The following is a 14,518-nucleotide window of genomic DNA, read 5'->3' as shown; positions in this document are numbered from 1 at the left end:
TGCTTTCTGCATCTGCTTCGTGTTACTGAAAAGAGCTTGGCTCATCTGCTGGGCTTTCAGCTTCGCAGTGACCTCGCACATAATGCTGCTACTTCTGAAACTGTTTTAGACTCTTCCGTCTATAAAACAGACACAGAGTTTAAGTTTAGCATCTTTTAAGGTCAGAAATAGTTAGCTTTCCTTCCAGAGTGGCAGCTGTGGAACAATGTGGGGAAGCAGTGCTTCACTTCACTTCTCGGGAAGTACTGACCCTGGGTCTACGTAACTTTTATAAGACTTCCCCTTCTTCCTTCTCTCCTTCTACTGCTGTATGTAGCGGTATGCTAGTATACAATATTATAGATTAACAACATGCTATATTGTTTAAACATATGAATATGTTATATAATTAATGTGGTGTAAATATTATATTAACAATATGTGATGTGATAATAAGTGCTCATTGTGTGCCAGGCACCGCTTTGAATGCTCTAAAGGCATTAGCTAATTTATTTCTCACGATTCTATGAGGTAGACACACTATTTCATTCCCCTTTTACAGCTGAGGAAACTGAGGCAGCTAGTAACAGGTGGAGCCAAGCTTCACACTGAGATCATCTGATCCCCACACACTTACAAAAATAAGCAAAAGTATAAACGCTAAAGGGAAAAGGAATCCAAGCGGTGGAAATCATGATTAAACACAAATCTTGGGAAAGCTGGGTTTTTGGTCCTTCCCCACATGTGAACAGCAACTAGAAACCTGAACAGTGACTTTGTTGAGCCTGTGATCCATTGTTGATGAGTGATCGTCACAGAAAATCTTAGGGAGCAGTATCTAGTGATCAGCTCAACAGAACTGAGCCTGGACGCCCTTCATGGGCTGGAGGACAGAGGATGCCTCGATGGAGGGGCCAACTTCAGGCATTTGTACTCGCCTGCTGCAGGTGAGTGGACCTAGAACCCCCAGCCTTATCAAGCATCCTCAAAGGTCATCTGCCTGCTTCACCTGGAAGAAACAGCAAAGTGTGATCCCAGGAAAATCCTCTGCCAGGAGGTCTACAGGCAGAAGGAGCAGCAGCTGAACATAGGTGCTGTAAACACGGGAGTGATGCGTGAGCTGGTGGGATAGGTCAAGGTGCAGACTAGGGGCAGCCCCCGAGACCCTGCCCAGACCCCAGCCTCACTGGGCCTCAGCTCCCCTGGGCCTCACTGGCAGCTTCACAGTGTCCCAGGTATTTGAGACTTGATTTGTGGAATCATATTGCAGATATCTGTGATTTTTTTCTACTCACATATGAGAATCATCCACATTGATACATGGCTACAGATAGACGCTCATAGTTTCTTTTTCACTGCTGTATAGTACTCCACTAGTGGAGTACAGGTGACCCATGCTCTGGATGGCAGATGCTGTGTCTTTTTGATACCTTCTCTCCCTCCTCCCCCACCCCCAGTGTGGGTACACGGAGGGTCTGCTAAATGTTTGTTGAATGAATAAACAAGCCCAAGTCAGGAACAGTCTCCAAATCGCTCCTCATTGCAAAAGGGTGGGTTGGTAAAACTCACAAAGCCAAGGCAGGAGGACACGCTCAACTTGGAAATGGCCCATGCTCAGCCTGGGTACAGGCAGAGCCTCTGCTTCAAGGGAGTCACTTGACCAGCAATATCTCCCACCTTTCCGTGCAGTTAGAACAGCATCAGACCAAGTGATCTCTAATGTGGATGATGTGCTAAAGTACAATGTGGTTTACAATTAGAAAGTAACTTCCTCCCAAGAATGGCTTCACTGTGAGCCATCTAATTTTTCCTCTCTCTCATTTTAGTATTTTTTATTGCAAATAGCACACACAAAATAGGACATTTAATCTACTGGCGCAATTTAAAGGTTAAGAAGCAAACACCTTTGCGTGTTCTTCCTAGCCCACAAACGTCAGCGCCAGGACCTCAGGAGCCCGCTCTGCCCTTCTCCAAAAACTCTCCCCTCCCCAACAAGGTGATCTCAATTCTGAGTTACGTGTTTATTTTGTCCTTGTTTCTCTTTTCAGCACATATTATGTTTCTCTGAATTATTACGCTTTTAAATTCTGCCTCTTTTAAATCCTGATTTTTGGAATCATATTGCAGATAATCTGTGACTTTATTCTACTCACGTATGAGAACCATTCACATTGATACATGGCTACAGAGAGACACTCTTAGTTTATTTTTCACTGCTGTATAGTACTCCATTGGTGGAGTACAATAGGTTATTTATCCATTTTTCTGTAGATGGACATTTGGGTTGTTCTGTTTTTTCACTCATATGCACCTCCTGGTGACCAGGTAGATCCTGAATGAATAAATGAGCTGGATCACAGGCTAGGCACAGCTTCAGCTTTACTAGGTAACACCAAGCCAGTACAAAAGTGCTTGTCCAAACTCATGCTCCTACCAATACGGAGGACCCACTGTGCCACATAAAAGCATCACTGTTATTAACGTGTTTTATTTGCATGTAATTATTTTTTCCCTTATCCCCTAACCACTTCTCAAAGCAACTAGTCAGCATGTACCACAGAAGCAAGCCCCCACTCCAATGTGATCTAAATGTCTTACATATGCATGTACCCTTGAAAACCCTATGACGTTGCTTGGGGAGCATATAACTTTTTGTGCACGTAAGTAGCATGTGCTACAGAGAACGTTCTGTTTTCCGTATTTTTCACTCCACTCACTGCTTTGTAAGACATACCCATGTTGCTCATAGATACCAGAGAGAGAATGATATTTTATATTTAAGATGGGTATGCCACCCTCACTTTATAGATCACAGTAAGAGCTCACAATTGTTTAGCACTCATTGGGGTTTAAAGTGTACTAACTCATTTAATCTCCCACTAACGCTGTGAAACAGGTGCTTATGTTTCTTATAAAAAGAGACCAAGGCACAGAGAAATGAAGGAACTTGTACAAAATCACCAAGTGACTAAATGACAGAGTATGATTTGAATCGAGCCAGAATGTGTTCTTATCCACAACATGAAACTAGGTAGGAACGCCAAGTTCAGAGGGTTTTTGTGACCTGCATCTCCGGGATACACAGCTGGAGACCACGGAGCAGAACTAACATGCAGATGGTTCCCCTCTCAGTCCAGTCTTCATTCCACCAGCTTCAAAATGCGTATTATTCTACAAGAGTGGCTGGCGAACAGCAAGGGAGTTAGTCCTCTTTAGCAAGTATTAGTCGATGAAAATATTACAGAGACAAAACTCTTTTTAGGAAATGCAATCATGTGAATTTAAAAATGCTTTATCAGAATTAGAATTAATGACAAAAAAGATTTGTAGGATCCTAAGAAAGTGGACTTGCTAGTCTTTTTCTTCTCTGCCGTGGGTAATTGTCCAGGCGCATCTTTGGTTGTGACAGCTCTACCCCTTCACAGAGCTGTATCTTCATATACACCTAACATGCTAAGGGTACATCCGCATGGTACGTTAGTATGATTTCTGTCATAAAAAAAGTTCTTGGTCACATCTGAAATCCAAGCACTTTGTGAGGCTGAGGTGGGAGGACTGACTGGGTAATAGAGTGAGACCTTGTCTCTACAAAAAGATAAAAAGTTAGCTGGGTGTGGCAGCACACACCTGTAGTCCCAGCTACTCAGCAGGTTGAGACAAGAAGATTGCTTGAGCCTGGGAGGCAGAGCTGCAGTGAGCCGTAATCATTCCATTGCACTCTATCCTGAACAACAGAGTGAGACCATGCCTTTAAGTAAGCAAGTAAATAAATAAATAAATAAATATAGGTACCTGGAATGGCCTGCAAAGAAAGGCAAATCAAATTATGCTTAATGACAGTTACTATTATCACTAACAGAGAAGCAGCTAAAATAAACATTCCCCTCGTTTTGTTTGTAAACGAACTGCCACAATTCTTGCACTATTTAGATCAAGAATATTTTACATTCCACAGTTATCAACCATCGATCCTTGTTTTTCCTTTTTCATTGTTTCTAGCTCCTTAAACACATAAAAGGGTAAAAGCCATTTGTTCTGGCAGAAAAGAGTCATAATGAATTGTGCAGAGTGAATTTCTCTAAGATGAAAGAATGCTCCTCTCCCCAAGGATGGCCTGCAGACAGGACTGTAGAGACACACAGCCTTCACGGGCATTGCACCTACAGTGTTAAGTCACTTCTGTGGAAAACTCAAGTCCTTCTCAGATAACAAAAACATTTTAGCAGCAATGAACCAAAAACGAAATCTTCCACTATATATGTTAACACATCAAGAGGAATCATTCATGTGCCATTTATATGAACTTCCTTCCCAGAAATAACAGCAGCACTCCACAGCCCAAAGCCAGAAACTTCTCGCACATGAAATTTTACTTCATAAACACCAACATCAGGCATTTTAATGAATCGGTGAAAGAAAATTATTCTCCCAACTTTGGTGTCAAGAACCCCAATTTCATATAAAAAAAAGAATTACAAAAATAATTGTTCAAATTCTAATAGGTAGAATTTTGACAGGTTTATAAAGGAAATAAACATCTTTAATATAATTCTACCTCACAGTCAATATCAGCTACTAATAACCACACTTCTTATTGCCAGTTCATGTCTCCAAACACACAGAAGCTATTTGGGGTGAAATTTATTTTTTAAAAACTCTCAGAGTTATGATTTCTCAAAATTATCTTTCATTTTATATTGACATCAACCAACATGATGACAATAAGTTAAATCAGAGCTGAAAACAGTTCATTCCTGAAATCCGATACAGAATATTTCTACCAAGCTCCACTTTCAAAGATGGTGTTTTCAAGTTTGCATAGAATTGTTTCAGCTTTATGAATTATCTTTTTAAGTCTGTAATACTTTCTTGCTGACTTCATCATTTCCTTCTGGGTTGCCTGGAGCAGTGGTGTGGAATGCCAATAAAATGAATTTCAGTTGCCTTCCTTCACGTTCTGAACTACAGAAGATATTTATTGTCTCAATTCCCCATGAGCTTTTCTTTGCCTCATGTAGCTTCATGGTTAGCAGACACTAAAAATTAAAGAAAGTCTTTCTCCCACTTTACGTGTGCGGTAGCGTAGACACACTGATCAAATATATTCCCAACACTTCTGAAGAAACTAATCACGTCCACAAGAGATATCCCACTTGCATTTTTTTGGAAACACAATTGTCACAGCCCAATGAAATATCACTCAGAAATCAAATTATAGTGTCCCCATAAGCATCTGCTCCTCTGTGACCCTGGGCAAAATTTAGAATTGTCAACAACCCAGTCTCTGAAACTGCAGGAGCACCCACAAAGCTCAAGGAATGCCCTGAAATTCTTATTACCTCCAATTCCATTTTCAAAGAAAGTAAATGTGTATGCATGTGAGCTGCACATGGCCCAGAACACCTCACGAAATGTATTGTTTTAAAATGTGTGTGTGTCCATGTGTAATTGTATGTGTGAGATTTTGAAAGGCATTTTCTATTTTATTCAAAAAGAGGTACCTTTTTTAATACCACAAACTTTCAATTATAAGCCGCTTTCCATTTTCAATAAATGTTTTAGGCAAGGGATATAAATTAGTAAAACCAACCACACCACTTAAGGAAAAGGAATTAATATGGGGAAAGCGAAGAACTGGCTGTGCAGTCAATTTCTTTGGCCAGCACAGATATAGTTGAACCAGAACAGGCGTAGACAGCCTATTTGGATAAGGTAGCTTAAGCCCCAATTTTTTCTGCAGTCTTTATTTGTGTCAAGTATATGAAAACTACCATCTCATTTCCTCCCTGTAGCTATTACCCACACGTATGTGTAGTGTCAAAATAAATGGGCCAGAGTCTTCTCAGGGACCTCCTCTGACACAAGTCTCACTTCCTCACCCTCTCACCGCCACAGCCTCAGGAAGTGCAGGTCAGAAAGCAGCCAGCACAGGTGTGAGGTGACGGGCTGCTGAGTGTCAGCGAGCCCAGATAAAACAACGTTCCTACATCGGAAATCCAACCATTCACCCTCTTGTCTCCTCCTCACTAACCCCAGGCAAGTATAAAGGAGATGGAATTAAAACAGAAGTTAGAAGAATTTGGACGTGACTTCATATATTAACTCAGCAAACTTTTTCTGAAAAGGTCCAGACAGTAAATATTTTCAGCTGGCAGGCCATATGGTCTTTGTCGAACCTACTCAGCCATGCCATTGTGCAGTGAAGGCAGCCACAGATGATATGGAAATGCATGCACGGGGCTGTGTTCCAATAAAGCTTTCTTAATGGACACTAAAATGTAAATTTCATGTAATTCACACGTGTTATGAAATACACTTCTTTTGATTTCTTTTTCAATCATTTATAAAAGTAAAAACCGTTTTCTTAGCTCCTGGGCTGTGTTGACTGGCCCCTAATTGACTGATATGTGGGCAGCTATCCATGAAAATCTAGGCACAGAGGAAGCCAGGCCTGGCTTCCCGGCCAAGACAGGACTTACCTTGATATGAGCTGCTGGGTCCGGGACAGTCTGAATCATGTCCTTCAATAAGCAAGCCCATCTACCAGCTGTTCAGAACCTGACAGCTAGAAGAAAACAAGGAAGAACATAAATAATAATAAAAAAACTACATTTCTTTGTTTTATGTTCAAGCAGGACTGGACACAATTCACCAGTGACAAAAGAATCATAGCTTTGCATTAAGCATGTTTGCTTAAAGGCATCCTCCAGGTTTGTGTGGTCCATGAGGTGACTGGATAACTCACTTCCCTTCCATTGGGAAAATCACTTAGATTGAGCCCAAAAGAACCCCAGTCCGACGAGGCCAAAAAAAATCTAGCTCAAACTGACCCACATCGCATGCAGTATCCACACATCCTTCCACATGGGCAGCATCTAATGAGGGATCCGCTAAAGAAAGCCATGAGCCTAAAATGCAGCATACTTCCCATTACACTGAGAAAGCAGGACTTCGAAATCTCGTTATAACTAATACCATCTGCACATCCTTTTTGGCTTCGTTATTAAGTTCTTAGTAAACAACACAGCTACTGTTCATTGAGTATCTCAGTGCCAGTTCCTGGACTGCTAAGGGCTCCACACACATTTTCTCATTTCATTCCAACCACAATGCTGAGAACTGTCATTCCCATTGTCCAGATGAGGACTTCAAGACTCAAAAAGGTTACTGATTTGTCCAGGATCACCTGGTTAATAAGCAACTGAACCAAAATTCAAATCAGATCAGCCTATCTGACTCCAGAGCCCATAAAAAAAAAACGTTGGTCTGACTTAATTAGCAGGTATCAACCCATATTTTGAAGGGACATTTTAAAACATGCCTTAAATAAATTAAAAGGTGCCCATACTCCAGGAATTTTCCAGAAATAAATACTTTATCCAATATATATTCCTTTATTCGGATTATAAAGTGGCGTGTTCTGACCACTGTCTGTGCCCCTCCCCTTCCACCAAGCCAGGCCCCAGGCTCCCCGTGCTGTCCCAGGCCCCCGGGCTGACCTCTACAGATGGACTCAGCAGGGCGCCTGGCCTCCTGGTCACCTGTCAGAGTTGGTTGATGTTGCCCCTTCTGGAGAGTAGGGGTGAGAGAAGAGAGGGGTATTTCTTCCCCTCACCTTCCCACCACTGACACCTGCTGCCCAGTGTCCCTGAATGCTTGGTCATGGTTCTGACTGCAGCTGGATTCTAGGCTGACCTCTCCCGTCATGGGGCCCCTCCTTCCACGCTCCAGCCTCTAGTAACTGGTCCCCAGCAAGTCTCTGGTGCTCTGCACATCAGCTAAACCATCAGTTGTTTCTGGCACTAAAAATATCTTTTTTAATTTACATTTTTAGGTGCCATCACTTGCTTTTTATCACCTGTATTTTTTTTGTTTTTCTTCTTTACAATGGCTCTTTGCAGTAATAATCACAAAATAAAAACAATATGATTACAGACATTTTCAAAAGCTGTCTTTTGAATCTGCTATGGAGCACACGACTCCAGTGATGCGGGAAAGCTCCCACAGGAGCCCTCACCACATTCACAGCCCGCCCTTCCGACCTCTCAGTGTACAGACACACCACTTCCAACCCGAGCGCCTCTCACGACCGGTGTGCTCTGAGTCTGTCCTCCTGAAAGGTGTCTCTGGAGGCCTCCCAAGATTGGGAAAGCTTGGCTGGCCAAGAAAATGATGCTGGGAACCTTAGGCATTATTTTTTTCTATAGCCAAATGTCTAGGTCTTGGAAAATATGCACTTTTCCCCCCCAAGTCCTAAAGTAAGTCCCTCTGGGGGATGATAGTTATGAAAACGCAAAGCGAGTGGAGTGCAGTCCTGAAATTGAACCGGGAGGCAGATGAAGGGGACCCAGACTCCCGGTGGTCTCATGGGAGGAGAGGCTGGGAGAAGACCGGGCCTCGCTGAAGGTTTCTGGGAGCACAGGAATCCTCAATTCTCCTTCTCCTAAGAGCAGTAGGTGCCCCAGGAAAACAGCACTCTGGTCCTGGGATCATTCAGCCCGGTCGTTCAGCATCCACACGTTGTCCTGACAAAGGGAGGGCCTCCCATTGCATGACCCTGCTCTGGGGAGCACACGGCTGTTTCCGTTTGTCTGGGCAGTCCCTCTGGGCAAGTTCACTCTGCACAGTTCCTCCCTGCCTGCACACACGTGCTGCCACTCATGCCAGGGGTTGAAGCTTGTCCCCTTCCCCTCCAACCCAGGCTGACCTGTGCTGCCTCTGACCTGGAGAACACAGCAATGGGAATGTTTCAGGAGCCCCAGGCCCAGGACTGGAATTGGGAGCTTCCCCTTCCTGTTTCCTGAAACCAAGTCCCCATACCCTCAGCAGCACAGCACATGGCAGAGGATCGAGTGCCCAGCGGGCAGCCAGCACCAATGCCAGGCCTGGGAGGAAGCTGTCCTGGACGGTCCAGAGAACCATCTCTCAGATGACCATGGCCCCTGCCAACACCAGGGAGGCAGCTTCCAGCTGAGTCCAGTCAGCCCACAGGACTGTGACCAATAATAAACGCGCTATTGTCCTAAACTGCCAGGTTAGTTTATTGCACATACAGGTCATTGAAACACCCTGTAAGTGTTCTAGAGACACAGAGAAGACAGAGGGTATCTAGCTTGTTTCACTTTCACTATGGATGAGAGCAAAGATGGTCCCAACACTCAAGCCCTCCTGCATCCATGCTTTTTGCCACATGACTTTGTGGTTCCTCCCACTAAAGCGGTAGAATTACTTCCCAACCCTTATTTTTGGGCTGCCCGTATGATCTGCTTCAGCCAACAGGATATAGCAGAAAGACAAGCATGTCAGGTCCTAGCTGAAGCCTCAGGAGGCAGGACATGTTCCCATTTGCTTTTCTGTAACTTTCCACCAGCCTGGGAACATGGCCTGATGCACACGGGAGGCTGGGAGGCACCTGGGGTAGAGTCATCCATCCCAATCACTGCACCAAGACTATCTCTGATCATCCCATAGACAACCAAAACCCCAGATATGAGAGGGAAGCAGCCAGACCAGCCGCTAGCCAGGGCCAACCTGAATGGCCAACCCACAGGCTTACGGCTAAATAAGTGCTTACTGCTTGAAGCCACTGAAATTTGGGGAATTTGTTACACAGCATTTTTGTGACAATAGATTAATGACATACACTTTGCCCCGCATAATCAGATTACTGAGATCTTCATTAAAACTCTTCCAGCCAGAGATAAAAGGAGACTCAGGACATTTCAGAAGAAGCCAGCTTCATCCCAACACAAAGACATATTATTTCCATTCACCTAAGAGACATGATGTCAAACCCTAATCCTACCCTCAAAATGCATATAACCAAGAAACCTCCATCAGAAGCCTCCGTGGGATTCTCAGAGCCTTTCTGAGGAGCAACTGAATTCTGACTTCACATCATGCCCTGCCAGCCTTCCCAGAATTTTTAAAATAATGAAATTGAATCAACACCCTTGGATATCCAAGACCGCAGCAACATTGTAGAAGTTACAGTGGCCACTCGGTCTGCAACCAACGAAGACATAAACTTATCGAGCAATTGTTTGAGTGTCTCGTTTCTTATAAGGAAGTTTTGAGTACTGAGGTTTCATCGAGGATAAAATGACAGGGAAGGGAAAATATAGAGATTTCAGATGCAACACAGTCCTGATCCTCCAGGGACTGAGACGGGAAACAGGTCTGTTTCATACAGATATGAAGTGGTCAGTCCTGAGAACAGACAGTTAGTGGAGGTGCCCAATGAGGTGTGTGGATATACCTAGAGGAAAGAGAGACCTGATTTGTGCAGAGATGAGAGGGTGCCACCAAGGAGCCTTGATGAACAAGAGGCATGAGGATTGGAGGAAAGAAGGTGAAAGGCAGGAAGCAGGAACAATTCTCTCCCAGCTCCCCCACATGAGGGATCAAGGGCACATGAGTTCCTCAGCCCACCACCACCGACGGACCACACACCAACAGGATTCACTCGGCATCCTGCGCGATGGCACTGCCATCCTCCACACCAGGTCAGCGAAAACCCGACGGACCTAAAGACCAGGAGAATAAAAGCTCAACCTCCCTGACCGCCTCCTCAGTCCACACGGATCTCTGACTCTTTCTGCAGCCATTTGGGTGCCTGTTCTTTTTCACCGTTTCAGAAGCATTTCATGGATTTTGTTAAAGAGCACTTCTAATTTACTTTTGTGTTCCTCCTGGTCATTTTTCAAATATTTAGCAGTTGGTAACTAAACAAACTAGCACCACACTAAAAATTTTTAGTAGTTGGTAATACTTTCGTGTCACTGTAGGAGTCTTTTTATTTTCTATTTCACCTGCCTTTGAACCCTTGCAAAAGTTCACTCTATGTTGACAGAAAATCGTGTCTTTAATATTTGTTTCTTGCAATAAACTCATTTGCTAAAGTATATACTTCTATATGATTTTGTGTTTCATGACCCAGCTATATTTTATTATTGGGTATCTTAAACAACAACAATAAAAAGCCCTCGACATTAATAGAATTCTACCTGTGTCACTTCTTTGTTTTTGTTTGCAAAATGCCAACATCTTACTAAATAGAAACAAACTTGGTTCGAATTACCTAAGCTCTAACTGCATAAAAGATGGGCTGATACACAGACAGAAAGGAAAATAAGCATTTGTAATTACGGAGGCAGTATTGCAAAATGGTCACAAAAAGACTTAACTATTTGCGGGGCTGGTGCAAGGAAACAGATGGAAATTTCAGATCCCCTCCCCACCCCCTGACCCTACCCTTCCTCTCTTCTCAAACCCAGTTCTGTCCTGTAGGCTAGGGGACACATACAGTCATGTGGACGTCCCGATCCACATGGCCACATGCCATTCAGCAATGCTCCCTGTTCCTCCTTCAGACCCAGGAAAACACATACAAGATCTTCCCAAGAAGATGAACTCCAAGAAAGAGGTTGGTGCAACCCAAAAGATGTTCAGTCCAGTTCGGAAAGGAGCTTTGGGTATCCCGGCACCTGGGGTGTGGTCTGGAATGGTGCTGAGTGCAGCTGAAGAGGGCGGGAGCGGGGTCCAGAAGGCATGGGCAGGGCCCTGGGCAAGGGGCAGCACTCAGTATGAGCACAGGTGCAGAGCCAGGTGAGGGGTAGAAACCACATCTGCCACTTACTCCTGGGAAACCTAGAAATGATCACTTTATCCTCCACGAAACTTAGTTACACATTTGCAAACTGGGGATAATATTCTTGTAGTATACTAAGAAATCCATTTGCCATTGTCTCTTGTTTCTGGCATGGAGCTCCTAAAACTCTTGGAACTTCTCAAGTGTTGGGAGCGTCTTTTGTTCTAAGAAGGCAACAGGTTGCGGGGGTCCCCAGAGAGCTTCAGGATGGCAGCTAACTGCAAGAAAGAGCGAGTCTTTATTAGATGCTTAGAATTTTCAGCCCCACCTCCCAACCTCTCAGGAGAGAAGGGGGGCTGGAAATCGAGTTAATCAAGCCTGCCTATGTAACAAAACCTCCATAAAATACCCTGACAGGGTTAGGCCAGCTTCTGAGCTGGTGAGCACATTGGTATGAGGAGTTTGGTGCACCCCAATGCTAAAGGGACAGAGGCTCCCATACTTGGGATCCTTCCAGACCTTGCCCTGTGCTCCTCTTCATCTGGCTGTTCATTCATATCCTTAACAATAAACTGCATCATAAGAGCATAGCGTTTTCCCGAGTTCTAGCAAGTTATTGAACCTAAAAACGGGGGGCTGGGGGGGTTGTGGGAACCGCCAATGTTGTAGCCATGTCAGACGGGGTGTAGGGTAACCTGGGGACCCAATACTTGCAACTGGCATCTGAAGTGAGGGCAGGGTTGGAGAACTTAGCCATTAAAGCTGTGGAATTTGACACAAACTTCAGGTTGTCAGTGTCAGGACTGAATTGAACTGTTGGACACGCAGCTGGTATCCGTGTTGAAGGACTGGTTGGTACTGGCGAAGGCACCACGCACAGCTACTGCTTGACTTACGACCACGGTCGGGACCGCGGAAGGGTCGTAGCACGATTTGGTCGTAAGTTGAGTAGGCTCTGTGTACAGTTGAAATGGTGCACGCGGAGATGGTAGTGCTGCCAGAAGCTAGTCCGCACTGTCGTACGCCCAGCTGGGCAACGTTTGCGCTGCCAGACGCGGAGCAGTCGTGGCTAGCGATTGTGGTCGTAAAGTCAAATGGTCGTAAGTTGCACAGGTCATAAGTCAATCAATACCTGTATTTGGTGCCGGGAGACAAAAATAAAAAATTTTTAAAGACCTCCAGATGATGTTCAGCAATTCACAAAGGGGTCTGTGCAAGAGTTGGCTTAGGTCTATTCTAACTGGTCAGTATGCAAGTTAAACCATTGTTTGATCATCTCCGTCTACACCAACAGGCTTTTGTGAGGATTAAATTGAATTATGCCTAAGAAAGAAACCTCTCTCAATGCTAGACACATAATCAACATTAAACAAGTGGTAAGTATTATTACTAAGAAAGCAAAAATATTTCAAATGGATGATTTCGATACTGTATAAAATGTTGCAACTTTTTTTTTTTTTTTTTTTTTGAGAGGGAGTCTCGCTCTGTCACCCAGGCTGGGTGACAGAGATTGAGACAGAAATTGCAGTGGTGCAATCTCAGCTCACTGCAACCTCCACCTCTGGGGTTTTGGCAATCCTCCTACCTCAGCCTCCTGAGTATCTGGGATTACGGGCATATACCACCATGCCTGGCTAATTAAAATGTTTCAAGTTTTTAAGAAAAATAATTCTCAATAAATAAATCGCTGGCTTTCATAAGAGCCCTTTGTCAACCGACTAAAAACATCCTTAATTTAGAAATTTAATTTTTAGTTTTAAGCTAACTAGTCGTTAAGTGAAAACTTTTTAGACAAAATGGCTCTAAGTAATTTAGGATTCATAGAAATGAATCTATTCCCTGAATGCATTGGTTGCTGGGTGCTCCTGTCCTGGATGAGTAGGTATTAGGCAAATCAGTCTTTTACCAGCAAATCCTACCATAGGAACGGCACAGGCCTGATTCCCGCCAAGCATGCCAGGCCCCTGACTGGGGCAGAGGCCTCCCTTATGGAACAGGAAAAAGGAGGCAGGAAGGAACGCAGGGCCCATGATTTAAGGAGGCTCTCCCTCTCAGGTTCATGCAGGTGCAGGATCAGCACCTGAAGGGGAGCACCACCCAAAGTCCTGTGCCCCACTTGCCTTAACCCAGTCCAGCCCTGGCTCCGGCACTCCAAAGTGAAGCAGGGAGTACCAGCAGGAGATGGAAGACGGCATGAGAAACCGAACAGACCTCTACATTTATCTAAAAATAAGAAACTGGACTTCTTCAGTGGGAAATGGCTCATCTTTCCAAATGAATAAAAACACTTACAGCTATGGATTGAATTGTATCAATTCTCTCCCCCAGTTCATGTGTTGGAATACTAAACCCCAGTCCTCCGGATGCGACCATAGGGAGGTAGGGCCTTTACAGGGACAATCAAATTAAAGTGAGGTCATTAGTGACCTAATCCAACATGGCTGATGCACTGACAGAAAGGATTTAAAGACAGACCTGAATAGAAGGACGATGGTGTGAAGGCACGGGGAAAAGACAAAAGCAGCCTGGAACAGATTTTCCCCAAAGCCCACAGAGGGAACCACCCGGGCTGACACCTTGATCTTGGACACCCAGCCTCCTGAAGGTGAGACAATGCATTTCTGTTGTTTTAAGCTACCCAGTTCATGGCGCTCTGTTACAGCAGCGCTGGGAGAGGAAACACCTCTATTGAGGGACTTACTAAAATCACTTAACTGTTGCAGATTACAGGCCTCACGGTGGGGTCATGGCCTCAGAAGCCATATGATATTTTTTTTAATTGCACCGTCTCTCACTGGACCCTGACGCTGGTCAAGGCATGTCTCAGGCTCCAAGGACTGTTATTTCTTCTACGAATCGATCCTGGCTTTATTCTGGCAGGGGAGGAGCTCTTGCATTCTGTGGCCGACATGAGTGTCATGTGAGCACCCCCATAACCTTGATTCCCCT

General features: G+C 44.4%; 1 protein-coding gene across 5 annotated transcripts in view; it reads right to left on the bottom strand.

Moving 5' to 3' along the window:
• Positions 1 to 14,518, bottom strand: part of ERG (ETS transcription factor ERG) — a 279,071-nt gene that overhangs the window by 185,334 nt on the left and 79,219 nt on the right. For all 5 annotated transcript variants that reach the window (XM_003927607.3, XM_074389275.1, XM_074389276.1 and 2 more), the window contains one exon: positions 6,459 to 6,544. In XM_003927607.3, coding sequence (XP_003927656.1) covers positions 6,459 to 6,497 — 39 coding nt within the window. In that variant the 5' untranslated portion in view covers positions 6,498 to 6,544. The remainder of the gene's footprint in view (positions 1 to 6,458; positions 6,545 to 14,518) is intronic.

This window comes from Saimiri boliviensis, chromosome 18 (assembly GCF_048565385.1).
Source record: "Saimiri boliviensis isolate mSaiBol1 chromosome 18, mSaiBol1.pri, whole genome shotgun sequence".
Taxonomy (NCBI): Eukaryota; Metazoa; Chordata; class Mammalia; order Primates; family Cebidae; genus Saimiri; species Saimiri boliviensis.
Note: the sequence above shows the minus strand (reverse complement) of the source record. Positions and strands in the feature narration are given on the sequence as shown.